Genomic DNA, 20,987 nt, shown 5'->3' on the forward strand with positions numbered 1-20,987 from the left:
TTCAAATGGGGAGAAAACGGTGGTAAACATATAGGGAAGGTACCTCAATAATAATTACAAGAATTAGACACCTGTCAACCACTTGCTATTTGTCGCACTCAATGACTGTTTTTGATGGAACATCTCTTTGTATCAGCGTCTGTGGTGCATATTGAACATACCTCTCCCAGATGCAGAAATACCTCCTGCAGGGAGGAAAAAAACAAAACATTTTGTATTGGATGCAATACCAATTTTACTATGAGACACACACTGATAGAATGTCAGGACATGTTTTAAATGTACAAATTTAAGGAATTCATTCTCCAACGTTGTTCTCAACAGAATTCTCGATTTTGCAAAAGGCCATTGACCATTACTTAAAAAGTTGTTATTGTCAACACGCAGGAGACCCGAGTGGCAGAATTTTTATCAAGTATCCCTGTCTTTTTGCTTGGATGCTGTATTCCTTCTCAGCTTGGCTTGGCCCTGAAAGGTGGGATCAGAAAGCCGTCTCCTAAATTTTCTAAATTGTGTGGATGTGGGGCTTAAAAAGGCCACTTTAAAAGCTTTTGAAGAAAAATAATTTTCTCTGTGTCCTCCTTCAGATGCTACGGTAACAAACAGTGTGTGGAGAACCGTATTGGCTTGGCCCTCAACTACTGCTGCTGTGATGGAGAGATGTGTAACCACGAAGTGTTCTTCCGGCCCTCGGTGGACACGCTGGCCGCCGACAACAGCCAGTCGACCAAAGAGGATGAGCGTGGCGGGGACGTGGTGCGGCGGGCCGGGGAGCAGCAGCTAACCAACACTCTGCTCTACTCGATCGTGCCCATTGCAGGTAGTGGCAAAGGTCACAGTGGGGGCTCATGGTTTTTTCCTCCTCGTCTTCCCCCAAAGTTTACACTGAGAGCTCATCACATTTTCCTCTTCCTCCTCCTCCTCCTCTTCCTCGTCCTCTTCCTTCTCCTCCAAAGGTGAGAGAGCGCAACTCATTTTCAACCTCCTCCTCTTCCTCCTCCTCCCAAAGGTGAGACAGACCATCATATTTTCCTCTTCCTCTTCCTCCTCCTCCAAAAGTGACTCAGAGCTCATCACATTTTCCTCTTCCTCTAAAGGTGAAACAGAGCTCATCACATTTTCCTCTTCCTCTAAAGGTGAAACAGAGCTCATCACATTTTCAACTTCCTCCTCTTCTTCCTCCAAAAGTGACACAGACCTCATCATATTTTCCTCTTCCTCCTCCTCCAAAAGTGACACAGACCTCATCTCATTTTCCTCTTCCTCTAAATGTGACACAGAGCTCATCACATTTTCAACTTCCTCCTCCTCTTCCTCCTTTAAAGGTTATATTGAGACCTCATGATGTTTTCCTCCTCTTCCTCTTCATCCAAAGGTTGTTTCTAATGTCACTGAGAGCTTATCATGATTTCCTCCTCCCCCTCCTTCTCTTATTTCTCCTCCTCCATCATACCCATCGCAGGTAGGGGCAAAGGTTGCTCTGAGAGCCTATCCCATTTTCCTCCTCTTTATCCTTCTCCTCTGCCTCCTCTCCCCACATCCCTCTTCTTCTTTCCTCTGCTGAAAGATTACAGTGCAAGTTTGTGATGTTTTCCTCCTCCTCCACCTGCTCTAAAGGTTACAGTGAGGCCTTGTGATGTTTTTCTTTTTTACTTCTCCTCTTTCTCCTCCTCCTCCCTCCCTCCTCTTTTTCCCTCTTCTTTTTCCTTCATTGTCTCTACTGTTAATGCAATTTTCTTTTTTCTTCTTTCTTCTTCTGTTTTTCTAACCATCATTTCTGAATGTGCTTCTGTCTGCCTAACAAACAAAGGAACAATGCCTTTTTTATTTTTCCTTTTTGGTGGTTGGCGGTTGCTCAGTTGTGGTTAGCTCCTTCTTTCGTACAGGGTTGGGTTGATTTAAATCAGGTTGATTAAATCAGTTGATTTTTTTGATTTAAATCAACTTGATTTTAAAAATAAAAATCAGTGATTTAAATCACTTTTTAAAAAATTAATTTTTATTCAATTTTTACATATTTCAACATTCAGAATTCCTTTCCTAGGTTTCATAAAAGGGATATAAGGTTTAGTACACTAATATAATCATGCTTAAAAGTCTGCTTTCCCCCCTTTCACTGTAAAATAATACAGTATTCAATTTACTTTTTTTCCCATAAAAATCAGAGCTGGGTTGATTTAAATCAGTTGATTTTTTTTATTTTAATCAACTTGATTTTGTGATATAAATCACTTTTTTTTAAATGTATTCTGTTTTTACATATTTAAACATTCAGAATTCCTTTCCTTGGTTTTATTAAACGGATATAAAGTTTAGTAGACTAATATAATCATGCTTAAAAGTCTGCTTTCCCCCCTGTCACTGTAAAATAATAGTCATAGTGTATTCAATTTTCTTTCTTTTCATAATTGAAAACCATGGTTGGGTTGATTTAAATCAGTTGATTAAAAAAAATTTAAATCAACTTGATTTTAAAAATAAAACTCAGTGATTTTGATCACTTTTAAAAAATGTATTGTTTTTACGTCTTTAAACATTCAGAATTCCTTTCCTTGGTTTTATCAAACAGATATAAGGTTTAGTAGACTAATATAATCATGCTTAAAAGTCTGCTTTCCCCCCTGTCACTGTAAGTAGTAAATTAATACAGTATTCAATTAACTTTTTTTTCATAATTGAAATTAGCATTTTCTTTTTCTTTTTAGACAAACACAAGCGCGCGCACACACACACACGCACACTGTAATAAAATACAAGTTTATCCATGCATAATTACCCCCTCCCCCCTTTCTTTTTAGACTGACATTTTCTTCATTTTTTGTCTGTTGCCATAATTCACTGATAATAGCAGATTAAGGCTTTCTTTTGCAGTTGCTTAAATTAATCATTAGTTAAAATAAAGACAATGCATTCTGCACTAAAAGAACATACTTTAACCCACCAAAAATCCTAAAATGTGTCGACATTTTAAAAAAAATTTTCAAAATCCGATTTAAATTTAACTCACTTGCGACTGGGCCCTTTCATCAGTCACAAGCGTTGAAGACTGGCGTTTTTGGGGGTATTTCAATAAATCACCACAACTCTCAGAATTACCCTATTGTAATCATTTTTTGACACAGTAAAGTAACATTCAAGCTTAATCTAATACAAAAAACTAAAGTTGTCTAAGTCTAATACTTTAATTTGTATGATTTTTAAAAAATTGGCATGAATTTGATTTTCGGAAAAATTTCCAGAGACGTGACAAGTAGAATGAAATTCACTGCAACAACAAAAATAAAAGTTCAAAGTGTTCTGGTTTGATTTGTATACATGTGCGAGTCTTTGGTGAAAATATAAAAGCTGGTCTGTGCATTGATTCACTGAATTACATGATACAGATGTACGGCACGACGTTGTGATTTCGTTGCGCGAAAAACAACACCGGTACTAGTGCTAGATCTAGCCCTAGAACTACGACTCGGGCCGTGTTCGGGTACATATCCAGGATCCTAACTATTAGACACATCATATTCTGAGACACTAGAACTAGTAAAACGCACAGAAGTATAGAAAACGGCGAAATTATGTGATTCTTGTTCATGCGACTTCTTCGACCGTTACTACGACGCGACTGGCGGATTACTATCAGCTGTATAGAAAAAAACAAAGCGCGAGTTCCGGTCTGTTCAACCCCAGTTGGGGTCACTATCCTTCACCTTCAATAACTTAAAAACTACCAGCCCCAGAGATATGAAACGAAGTCTAAGTAGCTCAGGCTTGGCCAAACAAGGGTACGAGGCGGGTCTCGCGATCCGTGCGTGATTTGTAGAGCGAAAAAAAAATTCCAAAGTTTGTCACGCAGGGCTTGTGAGACCCGTCGCGAGCGTCGCGGCGGGGGTCACGCAACTGTTGTGTGACCCGTCTGAAGTGAGTTAAAAAATCTTGATTTAAATTTTTAAAATCGATTTTTTACATTTTTATTTTAAAAATTAAAAAAATCACCAACCCTGCTTTCGTATAAACCGTCTGCCGTCTTTATGGCGGATTTCACTGTGAGGACCTACAGGTTTCCCACTTTCCCAATTTTTTTCAAGAATCTGAACTATATCATAAGGTTATGTATTTTATGTCTTTGGAAAGGTCTTTCAAAGAGGAATTTTTAAATGTTAGAGAGACAGCAAATGCTTCTGAAAAGAGTTATTTAATGAAAATTAACCTTACCTTGGTGCAAACAATACAATCCATGAGTATCACCAAATTTGGTTTAATAATCCAATTTATCGAATTCACAGGCCACAAAAATCATTTTGTATACAGAAAATGAAAATAGAAATTAGTATAAACAATAGAAAAAGGAAATAACGAAAAGCAAAAGAGACCAGTTGAAAAAATGTCTGCCAACGTCGGAACAGCCTGTAAGAACATGAAATTATTGTCAGCACCAATCTGAACGATTCAAAGCATTCATCAGCATTAAAAAAGACAATCACAAAAGAAAGTGCTATTTTTGTCCCTAACGTCATTTGTTTACTTCCTATGTGTGTTACACTTTACGGTTGTGCTGCAGTCCTTCAATCAATATAAACATAATAAAAATGATAAATAAATACATGTAATTGGGTTGGATTTGTAATGGATTCTGACGTCCGTGTGCTTCCGACGTAAGAGACTTACGATAGAAAAAACTTGGAAAACCCCACAAAATATCCACCTCATTGAAAAGGACGCTAAAGAATGACAGAATGGCGCCAAACGGAAGTATAGTTTTTGGAAGTGGTTATTCTCACCCCGGGTGAGAATAACATATGTCTCGCTATTCTCACTCCCTCCCTTGTTTTACCGGAAATGGCCCAAGAGGGATCAGGGCTGAGGTTACCAGGGCTGATGCTCCACAGGGTCAGTGTTGGTGTCCGAACAGACACAGATCTAGATCTAGTCACAGTCAGGGCTGTCGAATTGGAGCCAAATCCAAGGAGGTTGGCCAAGTCCCAGAAATTTGTCTCTTTTGGATCTCGTCTGGCCCTGAGAATTTCATTTGTCTCTCTAGCTCTTATTGTTGCTCCAAACTCCAAATGTTCAAGAAGGAGACAGAAGCTGAAGAGGCAAGGGGGAAAAAAAGATAAAGAATAGAAAAAAATGAAAGTGAAGAAAAGTGGATTGCTTGATAAAATTATTAAACTAGTGAACAATTTTGAACGCCTTCGGCAATTTGGTCTGATCAAAATATATAACCCTTCAACCGTCATGTAAGAGCGTATGAAATTTTAATAGTCTCGTTACGTTCATACACGCTCTCTGTTCCTTGAACCATAATTTATTGTGTGCAGGCAGAGAGGCCAGCCATCGCAAGTGTGTAAACAACATATGGTGCGGCCGGTCCCACATCCCGCTCTCTAGCGTCGGTAGTGATTCTTTTTTTTTCACTGGAGAGGTGAAACATGTTTTTGCATGATTATTATTCGTTCCCAATCACATGCGGTAAGCTGCCAAGGGCCTAGGTGATTTTATCGGCCTGCGAGAGGTCGGGGGTGAGTCCTCGCCTCATGCCCACACCGGGGTGGGAGCTATTCACACCAAGACATGGGTTAATCTCACCCGAGGTGAGAATAAAGGTGGCCATAGTTTTTAGCCTCAGCTTCGCAGAAAGTCGTCAAGATTTTCCGTAAATTTCTGAGAAATTCAGAGTTCAACTGGGGCTCTCGTGGCCTAGTGGTTAGGGTGTTGGCCTCTCATTCAAAAGTCCCGGGTTCGAATCCGGGTAGCGACCGAAAAATTTTCTTGTCTAAAATTACCTCCTTTCCTGCTCTCTAGCAATGTTCTGTTGTCTGCTTTCATTTCCACTTTCTGCCCCCACCCCCTCACCTCCTTTGCCCCCTCCTCTGGGCTCCTCACTCTTTCTGCAGCCTTTCTACTGCTACTTCTTGGCTCCTCCTAACTGCTGTCTTTCTGCCATACCCCTGATCTTCTGACCAGAAAAGATCTACACCTAGCTCTATAAAGAGCGAAAAATCTCGGAGGGCCCGTGTGCAAGTTGTTTTATGAGCGCTGTAAAACACTTTACAAAAACAAAACGAAAACAAAGAGTTCAACTGTAAGATGTTGGCGACACAGAGGGAGGAGAGCATCACAAACGACTCTTTAAGTCTACTAATAAATTCTTAAATTTCCGCAAATGACGACTAAATCCGATGTAAAAATGGATAGTCTGAGCGTATAAACTCCACATTAATTTCGCCTTTGGAAGTAAATTTGGCACTTCAGGTCAGGTGAAAATGTCGCAACTTACACCTGCGATTTTCAACCACCATTTCACTCTGTCCGTTGCCATTTCAAACCGATGTTAGATTTTTTTTTCATTTTATCCGATTAGAAAAACCAATTTCTTGCGTATTCTAGTAATTTTTTGAGAAAATCTAGCTTAATATGCCATTTAAAACCAGAATTATCAGACTAGCGAACATTGGGAAATGCCACAAGTCTAAATCCTTACGTCCGTGGCACTGTTACGCTGAAAATCGAACAAAATAGACTAAGTCAACACTTGTTTTTTATTCTCGTGTTTATTGGGCTTAGAAACAAAGCAACACAAATTGAACTTCAAACATTACAACGGGAGAATTTTATTTGAAAAATAAACCTCGTGTTGTCTCTCACAGCGTTACCGTGAAGTCCGCCTTATCTCTCCTCCATCTTTTTTGTGTTTTTTGCACTCCTGTAATATCTCTAATCTTCGGCACCTTTATGACTTAATTGTGTTGCAAGTGCCGTTAAACACTCAACAAAACTAAACATTATATTTTCTTCCTTGACTGTCACAGGTGTGGGTCTGTTGGTGGTCACCCTGTTCTTCATGTGGAGACGCCACCAGCGCCACCTAGGCCACACCCAGCTGCCCACGGTGGACCCAAGCCTCGCCCCGACACCCTCCCAGTCGTCACTGAACCTACAGCTGCTGGAGCTCTATGCCAGGGGGCGTTACGGCTCCATATGGAAGGCCCAGATGCCAGACCAGTACGTTTGAATACTAACTGACTTCATAATAATAGTAATAATAATAACATTTGAAATGTCTAACACATCTTCCCATTCTTCAGGTGAAAAGTGGTGGTTTTCGTTCCCAGGCAGCCACCTGACTACGAGAAAATCCGAATCCCTCTTTTTCTCTATAAAACTTTCTCCAGTCCATAATATCCAAGTTTTAAAAAAAAAACTGCTTAGAGTTACCGTTCTTGAACTTCTGTACGCTCATTGTCCGTTAATTTTGTAGGTGTTTGGAGGGAAAGTTATCGCAGTTTTAATATGGGTACCTAAATTTGTGGGTGTGGCTGGAGGCAGCCCAGGTGGGTGTGTCTGCTCAGGGAGGCAACTCACGTGTGGCCCTCGCCACAGGTGGAAATGGGTTAAAATAGACAGTGTACAAGTGATTGTCTTATACAGTTCGCCGTCAAGGCAGGTTCGACTAGTTGTTAGATCAGTGTCTGACGAGGACCAATACATCTGCAGAGGAGAATGTTTCTAAAGCTAAATAAAAGAATTAACTCCTTTCCTACCAGGCCAAAATCCACCAGTGGCCCAGGGACTCCCTGGCCTATTTTTACGCTCATACCCTACCAAAGGAAAATGTCAAAACATCCGACTAAACACACACAAACCATATTATATGGCCCATTAAATTGAAGGTTAAAAAACAATCTATCAGATGGTGGTACAATATTGAAGATTTATTCTAATTATATTAGCTTGGGGTCTCTAAAAACGACTGTGCAATATCGAAGGTGTCATGAAATCAACAATTTTTCCAGCCTTGAAAGGTCAGAACTAAAAAAATTCAACAACAGCATCATTCAAACTTCCCAGAAAGGTTGCCTCAAGTAAAGCAAAGAAGTGCTGAAAGTTATGTATGTGTACCTATTATAGAAGTGAAAATATGAAACATACTGAAGTCAGGGGAGCACTTTTCTTCTCATTTTTACATTTTGAAGGGGACAGGAAAGAACGCTGAAATGACTAAAAAATCATGTCAGTGCTATATTAAACTTTCATATCCGCTAACAGGAAGTCTCTTCCATTATTTTGAAAGCGTGGGTCGGCCGAGAATTTTGTGTCGTTTTATTACTGAATTGGAATAGATAATGAGCCACTCGAGTTGTAATTTGCGGCTCTCGGTCCTGCGAGGCCACTTCCGCGAGCCGCACAGGGTAGGAAACGTGTTAAAGGTTTAAGATGTTTTATGGCTTCTGCTTTTGACAATGGGACCAATTCTGGCATAGAAAAGTGTGCCATGTTTTGAACATTCAGAAGTTTCCCTTCCACTTGTGGATGTGTGCAGCTTCTGAGCTTCTCTCCCACACTCTTATTTGAGGGACAAATACATTTGGATTATCATCGAGAAATTTTGGTTACTCGTAGCACTGTTGAAGTAGATGTAGGTCTTACTGGAAGTTTATAAGTAGTGCTTGCCAGTGTTTGTCTTTCTGTAACAATTCCAGCTGCTATTTTGAAGGGGAAAAATTGTCTTGGACCTTATTCTTCATAGATTTTTCTTGCTTGTTTGTTTGTCTCCAGTATGTTTTTAGTCTCTAGGTTTATTTGCTTTCCTCCGGGCATGTTTGTTTTCTTCAAGGTATGTTTGTTTGTCTCCAGGTTTGTGGCTGTGAAGATCTTTCCTCTGCAAGACAAGCACTCATGGAGGGCGGAGCTGGACATTTACAACCTGCCTCACATGAAACATGAGAACATTCTCACCTTTATCGCCTCAGAAAAGAAGGACGATAGTTTGTGCACAGAGCTCTGGCTTATAACAGAGTTCCAAGACAAAGGTAGGACTGGCTGCAAATAATAATAATTGCATATATATATCGCATTTCCACGCTCTACAGCATGCTTTGTGCACTTGAAAAATACAATGAAGTCCTCTTAAACCGAACTCGGTTAATCCGAAACCCGCAGTTGACAGAAAGAAAAATAAAACCCCTGATTTTTTTGCCCTTGTGTTTGAGCAGCCTTTCTACACAGAAAAGTCCAACTTAACTGTGGAAAATCGAACGATCCTGCAGATTTCATTTAAGCTTACTCCACTGCTTTACTACCCCAGCAGACCCAAGAACTCTCAGAAACATTGTCGGATTCCGGGGAAGCATACAGTGCAAGCAGCCAATCGAGCACTCAAACACGAATAAATTGACTAGATCTTTTGCTTACTGCAGTACAGTTGGACTGGTCTAACAGTGATTCAAGATCACCAAAAAAAGTGACCGTTGTAATATGGATGACCACTATGCTGTCGTTGTTTTTAAAAGTAAGGTAAATGCTGTTTTTACAAATTTACATTAGAGTAAAAAAAAAAACTTTGGAAATATCCCAAATCAATAAAAGTGAGGTTGCGTGGAGAAATCAGGCGCTCGTCAAAATAATGAGTCTAGAAACTGGCATTTTTCAGCAGGTTTGGGAATTTTTAACGAATTTTTTTTTTTTGGCTCAACACCTTTCATGCCCATGAAAGCACACATTTCTGTGTGTATTTTACTGAAAAACGTTGATTAAAGGCTGAAAAATGTAAGTTTTCAGTTTCTACAGACTCCCCAGCAAAGGAAAGAACTCAACTTTGGCAGCCATTTCTTGCTTATTTTACCTCTGAAACCAGGTGAACCCCACCTCCTTCAATTGCCAATATCTTGACTTGTATTCAAGAAAAATTTAAATTTTTTGCATCAAAGCAAGGCAATTGATACCAATAACTCCGTATTCCCCAAAATTGACAAGCACCTGATACCACATATTTTTATCCTTGTTATGTCCGTTGATTGAATGCACACACCAAGTCTGAGGATGGGTAGGCGGAAAACTTTTGTAGCAGTGACCGCTATGAGCAAGTTTTGAGGGAAAGAAAAGAAGCATTGGATAAAGGCCGCTATAGATTGCTATATAAATTAAAAGTGCAAGGATGTCACAGTACTGTGGCCATTTGTACAGGTGACTGCGCTGGAGAGGTGGCCAGTAAGACAGGTTCCACTGTATTAGTAAATCACGTTGTGTTTGTGAATTTGAAATAACAATTTTTTCTCCCTGTTTGACTTGTGCTGCCTGTCTTGTCTTTTGTATAACCGCCTTCCTCCACATGACTGCAATGCAGGCTCTTTGAGTGTTGAATATACTATCCTGGGTTTTCTCATTTTTAATCTTTTTGTGTGTGTGAGTGGTGCTCTGATGGTTTACTTTGCTTGTTCTTTCCCAACAAACGTGTCACCCTTCTTATTTTTTCCTCTTTTTTCTCTTTGTATGTTACACCCTAGTGAAACATCTAATCTGTGTTGTGAGTGCCACAAAACTGGTACTAAAACTGAAATAAATTCTTCTGCTCCCCCCCCCCCCCCCCCCATCTTGATGCAGGCTCTCTGTGCGACTACCTCAAAGGCAATATCATCTCCTGGGCTCAGCTGTGTCGTATTGGGGAGACCATGACCTGTGGCCTGGCCTACCTCCACGACGAGATCCCAGCCACCTACAACTCGCCCGCCAAACCGGCCGTGGCCCATCGTGACTTCAAGAGTAAAAATGTTCTCCTGAAGCCCGACCTGTCGGCCTGTATTGCAGACTTTGGGCTGGCCCTCATGTTTGAGCCAGGCAAGGCTTTCAGCGAGACACACACTCAGGTGAGTTGGTGGATGCTGTCACGGATTCTATGTAGTGGCTCTGATATATTTGTGCCGTAGCACGGCATAAGAGTCGTGTGTTTCATTTTGACAGTACAGTAGTCTGCATGAAAAAATTTGACCGGGATTTTTTTATTATTTTTTTTTTGGTTTAGCTGTGTTTTCTGTTTGGAGAGATTGCTCACGGCTGTTACCGACCGCCAACTTAGTTAAACCGCCAACTCGCGGCACTCCCCGTAACCCGTTACTCAGTGACCCAGCGCCCCTGGTTCACTGCCGAAGCCCAGTTTCGGTTGTTTTCTTATCACACGATGTTTTTTAAGCATATAAACTGAGGCAGTAAACAAAAACTATTCTAGTGATCTCACTGAACGATCAATATAGTGTGGGCACGTAGAAGCGATCGTGAAACTGTACCGGGTACTGTTACAGACTTACAGTTGCCGTAAAACTGTATAGTAATTATGCAAAGTTGTTAGGGGGTCAGATGTTTTAAGTAAAAATAGAACATGATTTTATCCTTTGATTTTGACAAAATTACAGTAGCATGATGAAAATAGGATAAAGAAAACACTCATGTGGTGGCATCATTGATGATTGTACGCTCCGTCAAAGCATAGATATTGAAGCTTGAATATAGAATCACATAAAATTAGGGTCCTTGATAAATATCATCACAGTGCACTTACTACTCATTTCCACAGGTACATACATATATGTAGGCCTACATCTGAAACTGGGAAAATTTGTCAGTCCTGCGTCGTTTTCCTGCGTTTGACTGTTTAAATTTCTCCTAACTAAATGAGTATAAAGTTTTTCTTCTTCTTTTGTTGGTGGTCGCGTGGGAGAGATCTCTAGAGACTGAGAGAAGAGCCTGTGTGTTTAAATGGGGGAAAAGTACTGCTATCTACCACAAGCTGTGAAGGTTTGGATGGCGTGGATGTAACAGTGGGGGGGGGGCTTGAAGCTCAACCTCGCTGTGGCCTATGGTTGAAGATGCAGCGCTAGTGTCCAGAGATGCGATGTCTTCGTCCTGTCTTTCTTCATGCCTAGTATTGTCCCCTCCCTCCCTCCCTCTCTCTCTCTCTCTCTCTCTCTGTGTGTGTGTGTGGCTGTTGCCAAGTCTCCAAGTGGGTGGTTGACGGGTGCTCTGGTGTGGTTTACTCCTTCTTTCCTATCAAACATCTATCGTCTTTATCTCCCCTCTTTTTTTTTTTTTTGTCTTTGTTACTCTCTTGTAACACCTCTAGTCTTCTGGCGCTCATATGACCGTATGCAGTTGCGAGCGCCGTAAAAGCTCTACTAAAACGAGTCTCCAATTGTATGTGGTGAATGTGTTGTCTCTGTAGTTTCCGATGCTTTGGTTGTTTCTAATTCTACTTGAATGTTCTTGCTCCACATTGATGTGCGATGATAATGTGTGCATATCAAACAGTCACTAGCGCGTGTATAAGACCGAAAAGCTGTCCACAAATTTGAGTAGGTTTCAGCTGCTTTTCTTGTCTTACTATAGATCTAGTTCCCGCATTCGAATGTGTCCTACTGCTATCGTAACCCCAAATACCAACAAGATATCATGTGCAAATTCAATGCATTTGTCCACTTTTCTCTTTTGCAATTTCTGTTTTCTTGATAGATTTCTACCACCACATGTTCTACGAAGTTCATGAATATACTGAGCATGGGACACTTCACCATGGCACTCCATTAGGAATATTAATGTTCCCAATTCTCCACAGCAAAAAACAGCAGGAGAAATTCAAACAAGGCGAACGAGGATAGGGGTACTTTCACATCCTAGGTCTACACAAAATCGATCACTGTGAATCACACAGAATATGTACAATGTTCTTACTTTCACATGTAACTCAGTACTCTTTTCTCAAGAGTAATCAAGAAAAAAAAAATTAATTGTAGGTCAGGTTACTGAGAAAAAAAACTTCAAATAAAAATAAATAGATAAAAGTTGCTTTAAAAGTAATAAAGGATGGAGAGCACTTATCAGCCAGCAGGCTTAACACTAGAGAACGCCCACCAGAGAAAATGATATCATCTTGTTGGGTTAAAGCAGCCCTTTAAAATGAGACCCCATATGGAGACATCGCATCTTTAGATCGGGAGATATTGGGGATCAAATTAATCGAAAATGACTGGAATCAAGTTTCCTGGGCACGGCCTAGGCGCGGCGGGTATGCCGCTGCCGTCACGGTATCTTGCACGGCTGACAGCTGATTTATTACCATCTCGGGGTGGTCGGCAGGAAACCCTTGCCCGGTAACTAAACTGGCGGTTTTGGGGCGATTTAGACAGCTGTGAGCTCAAATAGTGAAGGTGTTTGGTTTAAGGGGATTTCATTGTCTTTCTCTGACATATGAGTCTGGGCTGATGTTGTGTGTTGGAGTTAATGTTCAGAAGTGGGGTTTTTTCCCAAAAAAGCAACAAAAACGATATTAATATTTTTAAACGGCAAAAAATTTTTTACACCTTGATTTTGTTCTAGGTGGGCACCAGACGGTACATGGCGCCTGAGGTTCTGGAGGGTGCGATCTGCTTCAACAGGGATTCCTTCCTACGCATCGACATGTATGCCTGTGGCCTCATTATATGGGAGCTGATGTCACGATGTGCTGCCGCAGATGGTGGGTGCTGTGCTGTGTGTGTATGGTGGCTGGTGGTGTGTGATTGTTTGTGTGTAATGTGTTGGGGTTAAGTTGTTAATATATATGTGTGTTGTGGGGGGGGGGGGATATGCATTCCTGGTACATTTTTTGCTTATTGCAAATTTGAGGTCACACACCTTGTTTATTTTTGTAGTTTCACGGGAATTCGCATCAAGATTTGACCAGGCGTACAAATTGAAATATATTGGATTAAAGCATTTCAACAGAAAATATATAGGGGAAAAAATAAGGTTTGCTCAACTTGCCACAATACGTGGGAGTTGACAGAAGTTTTAGGCTAGCCGTAAAGCAAACTAGACAGATGGACATCAACTCTCTTCCATGCACAGGTGCAGGAGTTCGGTCTGAACATGTGGACAGATGCGGATTTTTGGTCTGAATACGCAGTATTGACATTTCCTTTCTTCTCCCCTCTCAGGTCCGGTGGATGATTACCACCTGCCGTTTGAGGCAGAGGTTGGCCTGCAGCCATCGTTGGAGGAGATGCAGACTCTAGTGGTAGCCCAGAAGATCCGGCCAGCCTTTAACTGTACCTGGTACAAACACATGGTAAGATTTATTGATGATAAAGATGATAATAATTGTGTCACAACCTGGTGGAATCAGATGCTTGTCATCTTTGGGCTTGTTTACTTGTCTTGCTTGGTTTCCAGTTGTCAGATATAAAATTAACGAAAAAATGACCGCTTGGCAGACTTACGACAAATGTTAAAGAAATAATTGAAAAAAATAAATACATTTGTGTCTTGATGCAGTGGAATGGGGCATTGGTCAATTTTTGGATATATGGAGTTATTGGCATCATCTTAAAGGTTGTTAATTTAATAATAGATAGCATTTGTATAGCGCATATCCCCGCTCAACAGCAGGCTCTATGCACTTTACACTATATTATTACCCCGGCAGACCATGGAACACTCCGAAACATTCTCAGCTTCCCGTGAAGCATACAGTGCAAGCAGCTGATGAAGCGCTCAGACACTAATAAACTGACAAGATCTTTCGCTGTCTATAGCCGGGTACCCATTCCCACCTTGGTGAAGTGAGGAAAATTCGTGTAAAGTGCCTTTCCCAAGGACACAACGTCGGGCCCCTGACGGGATTCGAACCCTTACGGTTGCGAGTCCGAGAGCCTAACTACTAGGCCACGGAGGCCTTGCATTTAATGAAAAAAATATCCATTTATTTTTAATAGAAGTCGAGTTATTTATGATTGAAGGAGGTGGGGTCGCATGGTTTCAGAAGTAAAATTAACCAAAGTTTGGTGACTTCCATAGCTCAAGAGTCCTTGGAAACTGCAAATTTTGGTTTTTCGTGCCCTTAATGAATGTTTTTTTCCATAAAATCCACATGTAAGAATGTTTTTGAATGGACATTCACGGCATTAAGCCAAAAATAAAGAATTTGAAGAGAAAAAAATTGCAAACTGGCTGAAAAATACAGATTTTTTCAATTTTCATTATTTTGACGAGCGCCTGATTTCACCACGATGCCTTACATTTTTGTTAAAGTACTCTCGTTTGTCTATACACTTCAGAAATGAAAAGACGACCCTGGAACACGAAATAAGGCTAGATCTTTCTTAATAACAGATATCCAAAATATTAAGTTACAATTGTTTTTTCTTTTAGGGCCTGAGTAACCTGATCTCGACAGTGGAGGAATGCTGGGACCAGGACGCCGAGGCGCGTCTTTCCGCTGGATGTGTGCAGGAACGCATCAGTCAGCTGGCTCGCACCATCAACTCCGGGGGGCATGTCAGTGGTGGGGGAGGAGGAGGAATGCTGCAACTGCAGCAACAACAACAGCTACCAGAGCTAACGAACAGCAGCAGCAGCAACCCTGCGATGATGTCAACTGTAGTCCCGCCTCCCCCCATGCCGCATCCGGGGTCTGTGGCTCACCTGCAGTCTATGCCACAGCACCCACCACCACCACCACCGCCCGCTGCCCTCATTCATATGGGAGGAGGAGGCGGCGGGCCTCCCCCCACCAGAGCAGCCCCTCCTCCCCCACCAGTGGCCCTGCCCACAACGCAGCCCGCCCCTGCAGTCAACAACAGCAACAACACAGCTTCCTCCTTTGTGCCTAGCCCAGCAGTCATAGACACTGTCACGCTGCCCGATGCCTACAGCGGCGTGCCCAAGGACATGAGCTCCTGTTGAGCCTTGCGCTTAACTTTTTGCAGTCTTCGTCTTTGGTCTGGAGGTTTTTTAAAACTGCCCCTCCTTTCCCCCTCCTACCTCTTTCTCCCTCTTTGCATCCTCACCCTCCCACCTCATCCCGAGTGTTGGGTGGATGGGATGGCCACACTACCTCGGAGGGAGCGGGGATCCGAGGGAGCTGCTGGGATGAAACACTTTTCCTTCGGCAACTCCCCATCACCACTATTATCATCATTATTGCCACATCTTCTGGCAAGTGACGAAGTGGCGTCAAAAGAGAACGTTTGCAAATGGAGGAAACTGGCTACTGGCAGAGAGACACCAAGGGAGAAAATTGGCTAATGTCAGGGACTGATGCCAAGGGAAAAAATTGGCTAACAACAGAGTGACGTCTGTTGGAGAACTGACAATGATGTCATGGGTGACCACCGCAAGAGCTTCACTTGTGCAACTACTACTGCTATGAAGCTGAGAGGATTCCTTGGTTAGTGGGATCTATTTCTGTATGTGGGAGGAGTCCACTGAAGGTAGGAAGAGTCTAGTGAAGGTGGGGATTGCTATTGGCTGTAGGAATATGGTGATATTGCTGGCGCTACTACTACAATGACAATTCCCAGTCACAGTTATTTGTACATCTACCCACTCACTCACACACACTCACTGACATACCTGGTTATTTCTTTTGGAGGAATTTGGAGAGGGTGAGCCAAGCAGCTTTCATGCTGTGTTTGTTGTGAGAGATGTGTGTTATTTCTTATGTGTGTAACAAGCGTGTAATTCATATACTCTTGTTGACAGAGACGTGATACGACTTGTGTATAGCAAGCGTGTAATTCATATATATATAAATAGACTCTTTTTGAGAGAGGAGAAAGTTACTTTGTATGTGTACAGACGTGTGCACTCCTGTACGGTTGTTGTTAAATAGGAGAAGCACCCCTCGTATCCACATAACGTGTACTCATATACTCTTGTTTGCAACTTCGGAGAGATAGAGGACAGGAGCGTCCATCGTCGTCATTGTGTTATTTCGTTGGAGGGGACAACTGCAGATGTATGTATATATAATGAAACTTTTCTCCCCACCCCCACCCCCAACTCGTTCATCATGTGTGCTGTGTGGACTTGTCTCCAACAAAAAATGAAGGAGGGTCTGCTTCAGTTCAGTTTGGCAGTCGACCCTCCCGGAGGTAGCACGACGGATTTGTTGTTGGCAACGTTGTTACATTATGCTACAATCAAGACTTCACTTCTTCCAGTTCACCACTACGTGTCTAAGTTCCCTCTTTGCCCAAATCTTGACAGAACAAAACTCTCAACAAAAAACAAAACGAAAACAAAAACAAAAACAAATATAAAAAGGTGGGCGGGGGGGAAAACATGGGGGAGAGGGTGAAGCCCTACCCCTCTTTGATTCCCCCGCCTCTCTGAAATTGAGCTCAGGGTCCTATTCAAAAGCTCTTTGTGTGTGGGTTTGTTGGGGTTTTTTTTCTCTTGAGGTGATTAGTTGGTGCACATTCTTTGGCTGTATAGCATAATAATGTTGATCTGCTGGCTGCGATTTGGGTGTGCACTTGCTTCGTTCACTGGCTGCTCCCTGTTGTGGGAATGTTCACTGACATTGCTCTGTTGAATGTGTGGCTATGTTTATTTGTAATTGAGACGGGGTGAGAGAAAGGAGAATAGGGAGGGAGGGAAGGAAAATGCAGTCTGCGTTGGGCGGGGTGAGAAAAGGGATAAGAAGTCACACAGTTGGACAGGAAGGGGATGTGAAAGGAAAGGTTCTTTTAAGTTTGTTTTATCTGAGTAATAAGCATATGTTATATGAACGCAATTCCAACTGCCATGCAGTGCATAGAAAGAGTTGGACCGAAACAACAGAAAGAAAAGAAGTAGGTCCTACCAGTAGCACCCTCCAACATCCAACTGACGGAAGCCACACGGAGAAATAACTGAGGGGAAGAAGAGAAGCAAGACCTACCAGTAGCATTCTTCTGACCACCTACTCAAACAAAAACAACGAGAGAGAAAACTGATGTAAGACCAACCATTAGCGCCCTCTACAACTGCCCATTTCAACTCGGAGAAAAAGGAAAGGTTGGGCAAGATAAAAATTAGTTTCATAATGGTTCATGTACATAATAATATAATAACATACGATGGGATGTATGTATGCAGGCAGAGTGGGATATATGTAGAGCAGGCAGAAGGATTTACATATTATATATACAGGTGGAATATGTATACAGGCAGTGGGATATATGCAGATATATAATATCAAGGCAGTAGCAGTTTTGTGATGGGAGAAGGGTAGAAGCGACATGTTGTAGTTGTAAGGCCTCTGACCTGACAAAGTTTTCAGAGGAATCGGGGAAGGGTGTGTTGGAATGTTTCAGTGTGATGGTGTGTAGAGAGGGACGTGGCCGGTGGAATAGAGAGGTCATTATGGAGGGATGATGCAGTCAGTTATTGGAGATGTACTCTCTGCAGAGGGGGGGGGGAGGGGGGGGGGTTGAACTATGATGATGTGGAGAGAGGAGAAGTGACTGGTGTGCTCTGCTGAACTCCTTACCGACTGACTGACTGATTTTTTTGCACTGCTCAAATGTCTTTGTTTTCTGATTATTACTATTACAGACCCATATTTTCTTTGTGGAAGTTTGCTGGAAGTTAAACCGTGGTGTTGACTGCTTCTCTCTCTCTCTAGACAAAAAAATGTGTATCCTATTATTAATTAGCAGTTGATATTTGGATGGCAGGGGGGGGGGGGCTGTAATAAGAGGAGAGGGAAGAAACTTTTCTTTGAGTCGTGTGAGCTTCCTCAAGTTTGGCAGCTGACTTAATTCAACAACCTCGCTGCCACTACCGTTATCCCGTTTTCGCCATCATCGTCATCGTTGCAGTCAGTTCCCGCCTGAGGTTGTTTGATGGTTAGAGTCGATCCTGATTGACTGCTACTTTTTGTTATCTCAGGATTTTATTGATGTGTCCAAACTTGTGCGTTTTCTCTTTCGTGGTGAACTCTGTGAACTGTGAACTTTAAACAGGTCAAGATGATGTCAGTGGAGGTGAGGAGAGAAATAGACGTTGTTGTTGTTGTAGGTAGTGATGCTGCTTTCAAACTTGCACTGTTTACGTACACGCTTTTGCTCTGTCACCAGTTATGACAATATGTATGGGGGCATGGTGACGAGATCGGGCGCCCATCGAAATAACGAAATAAAAAAAACAAGCACTTTTACCACTAGATGGGCAATTTTTATTAAAACTTTTTTGCGGCTTAACACCTTTTATTTTTTAACTTGTTGGCTGCCCATGCTGCATACGACGACACAGTCATAGTACTGTTTCCACTGATTACCTTTCCTGCAGCCCCTGCAGTTTATGAGTACAGAGGCATTTTTTTTATCGCATTATTACCGCAGCATATATATGCAGTGTTGGTACTGCTTTTAGAAACTACAACCACTTTCTTAACCCCCAACAGTAGGAAAAGGGTAGAAACACACTTCTGGTGCTTTGAGTGCCATTGTGCTTGGGACATTGGTTCCGTGTTTACCACACAAAGTAGAGTTACTGGCTGTAACAAACTGTGACAATTGGACCGACTGTTGGCTGCCATCGCTGGTCCTTTGTGTGTTCTCTATGGATATGTGCCACAAACAATAGGAAACAATCATTTTAGTTGTATACAATGTACATTTTATTGGTTTTCCTGGGTCCCAATTTGAGGTTCAACCATGGTTCTTGTGACAATTTCTGGATCTATTTTTGTTGTTTTCTTAAAAATTAGATGAAAGAAGAATATAGCATTCTTTTTTTTTTTTCCTAAAATCTTTATAATTATGTCCATAATTATTGCAAAGTTTCATGACTTTATGTCAGTTAGTTTTGTTTCTGTGGTTCTTGGAAAACTATTGAAATAGCAGGTTCGTAGGATACATTAAAGACATAGATATATTCGGGTAGCCCGTTAGTTAATGAAACATTTCTGTGTGGATTTTTATCGAAAAATTGTTGCTCAAAGGCTCAAAAAAATGTATGTGGGCAGTTTCCAGGGACACTCAAGCTTTGGAAGTCATCAAACTTTGTCGGCCATTTTCTTGCTAATTATTTTACCCTCCCCTTCTTTATTCACAAACAGATGGGAATTTTTAATTTTCATCAAGCTTTCAGATGATACACCAATAGCTCTATCCCAAAATTGACGAGCGCCTGATTCCACCGTGTTGTGACACGTGTTGTTTGTTTTGTGCCCTCTCCGGTGTTTTGTTTTGTGTATGCTGCGTTATGCTGCATGTAGCAGCTTAGTGGGTTGTTGGCAGGTGCTCTGGTGTGATTTGCTCCTTCTTTCCTATAAAATATTTATCGTCCTTATCGCTTCCTTTTTTTTTTTTTTTTTTGGTGTTACTCTCTAGTAACACCCCTATTCTCCGGCACACACACACACACACACACACACACACACATATTGATATATATTTAAATCTTCAGGGTCTTGTTATTTGAGAGAAATATTGTTAGGGTGAGCAGAGAGAGGGTTAGGGAGGGAGTCACTGAGTTTGTCAGGCAGTAATACTGATGGAGAGATTGATGTTCTGATGTAGGAGAGAACTAGGACGGTCCTGGTGCTGCTTCTTGTTGCCAAGGTTACCGGTGAGGATAATGATGGTGCTGATGTTGCAGAGGAAGAAACTATTGGTGTCACTGAGAGTATAAGAATTGAGAACGCTGCCCCCCCCCCCCCCCCTTCTTGTCCCCCCTTTATCCCTCTCCCCCCTCTTCGTCCTCTTTCATCTCATCCTCTTCCTCCCTCCTCCTTGTCCCCAACTTCACCTTCCTCCTCCTCCCACTTCGTCCCTCTCCTCTCGCTGCATGTGTGTGTTTTGTGTAGATCGTCAGTGCCACATTGCAATGAAGCTTTTCCTGTTAGTTGACCAAGATTGTAGACTGCTTCTATTCCATGGTCATCCCCTCATTCCCTCCTCCCTCCCTCTCCCCCCTGTGTGTGTTGACAACTTCATGTTTGCTTACATTTAAAAATGGCTTTTTATAATTTTAATATTTTTCAAATCCAGTTGGCTTACACTTACATATGCACATGTATCTAATATCAGATACTTTTGAGTTCATCCCTGGTTTCTCTTGCTAGCTTTGTTTTGTAAAATGATAAATCGTATTTTGCTCGTAGAACTATTCCGCTGTATGGCAAGAGAAAAACTTGACAGGTGGTCAGAGAAAAAGTTGCCAGTTAGGCAGTGGGAAATGTATTCATTATTAATGACATCGAAATTGTTTTTGGACCATATCATGTTTGTTCTTTTGTCGGAGTTTATTATGACATATTTTGAGTTAGGAAATCCCCCACCTCCCCCCCAGGGTATGTTTTTAAAGTGTTTGAGGATACCTGTGTAGTATTTATTTCCTTCACCAGTCATCACCTCACTTACAAACAACACACTCCTTACACCCAAAAATAGTCAGGCTACAACAAAGGATACACG

At 41.8% G+C, this 20,987-nt stretch overlaps 1 protein-coding gene across 1 annotated transcript in view; it reads left to right on the forward strand.

Moving 5' to 3' along the window:
• Nucleotides 1-18,703, forward strand: part of LOC101858649 (activin receptor type-2B) — a 35,555-nt gene extending 16,852 nt beyond the window's left edge. Inside the window, exons 4-10 of the mRNA XM_005103484.3 lie at nt 588-820; nt 6,804-6,996; nt 8,629-8,804; nt 10,375-10,637; nt 13,138-13,276; nt 13,737-13,867; nt 14,950-18,703. Of these exons, the coding sequence (XP_005103541.1) occupies nt 588-820; nt 6,804-6,996; nt 8,629-8,804; nt 10,375-10,637; nt 13,138-13,276; nt 13,737-13,867; nt 14,950-15,483 (1,669 nt within the window). The 3' untranslated portion in view covers nt 15,484-18,703. The remainder of the gene's footprint in view (nt 1-587; nt 821-6,803; nt 6,997-8,628; nt 8,805-10,374; nt 10,638-13,137; nt 13,277-13,736; nt 13,868-14,949) is intronic.
• The last annotated feature ends 2,284 nt before the right edge of the window (nt 18,704-20,987 follow it).

The sequence above is a fragment of the Aplysia californica genome, unplaced genomic scaffold (assembly GCF_000002075.1).
Source record: "Aplysia californica isolate F4 #8 unplaced genomic scaffold, AplCal3.0 scaffold00374, whole genome shotgun sequence".
Classification (NCBI taxonomy): Eukaryota; Metazoa; Mollusca; class Gastropoda; order Aplysiida; family Aplysiidae; genus Aplysia; species Aplysia californica.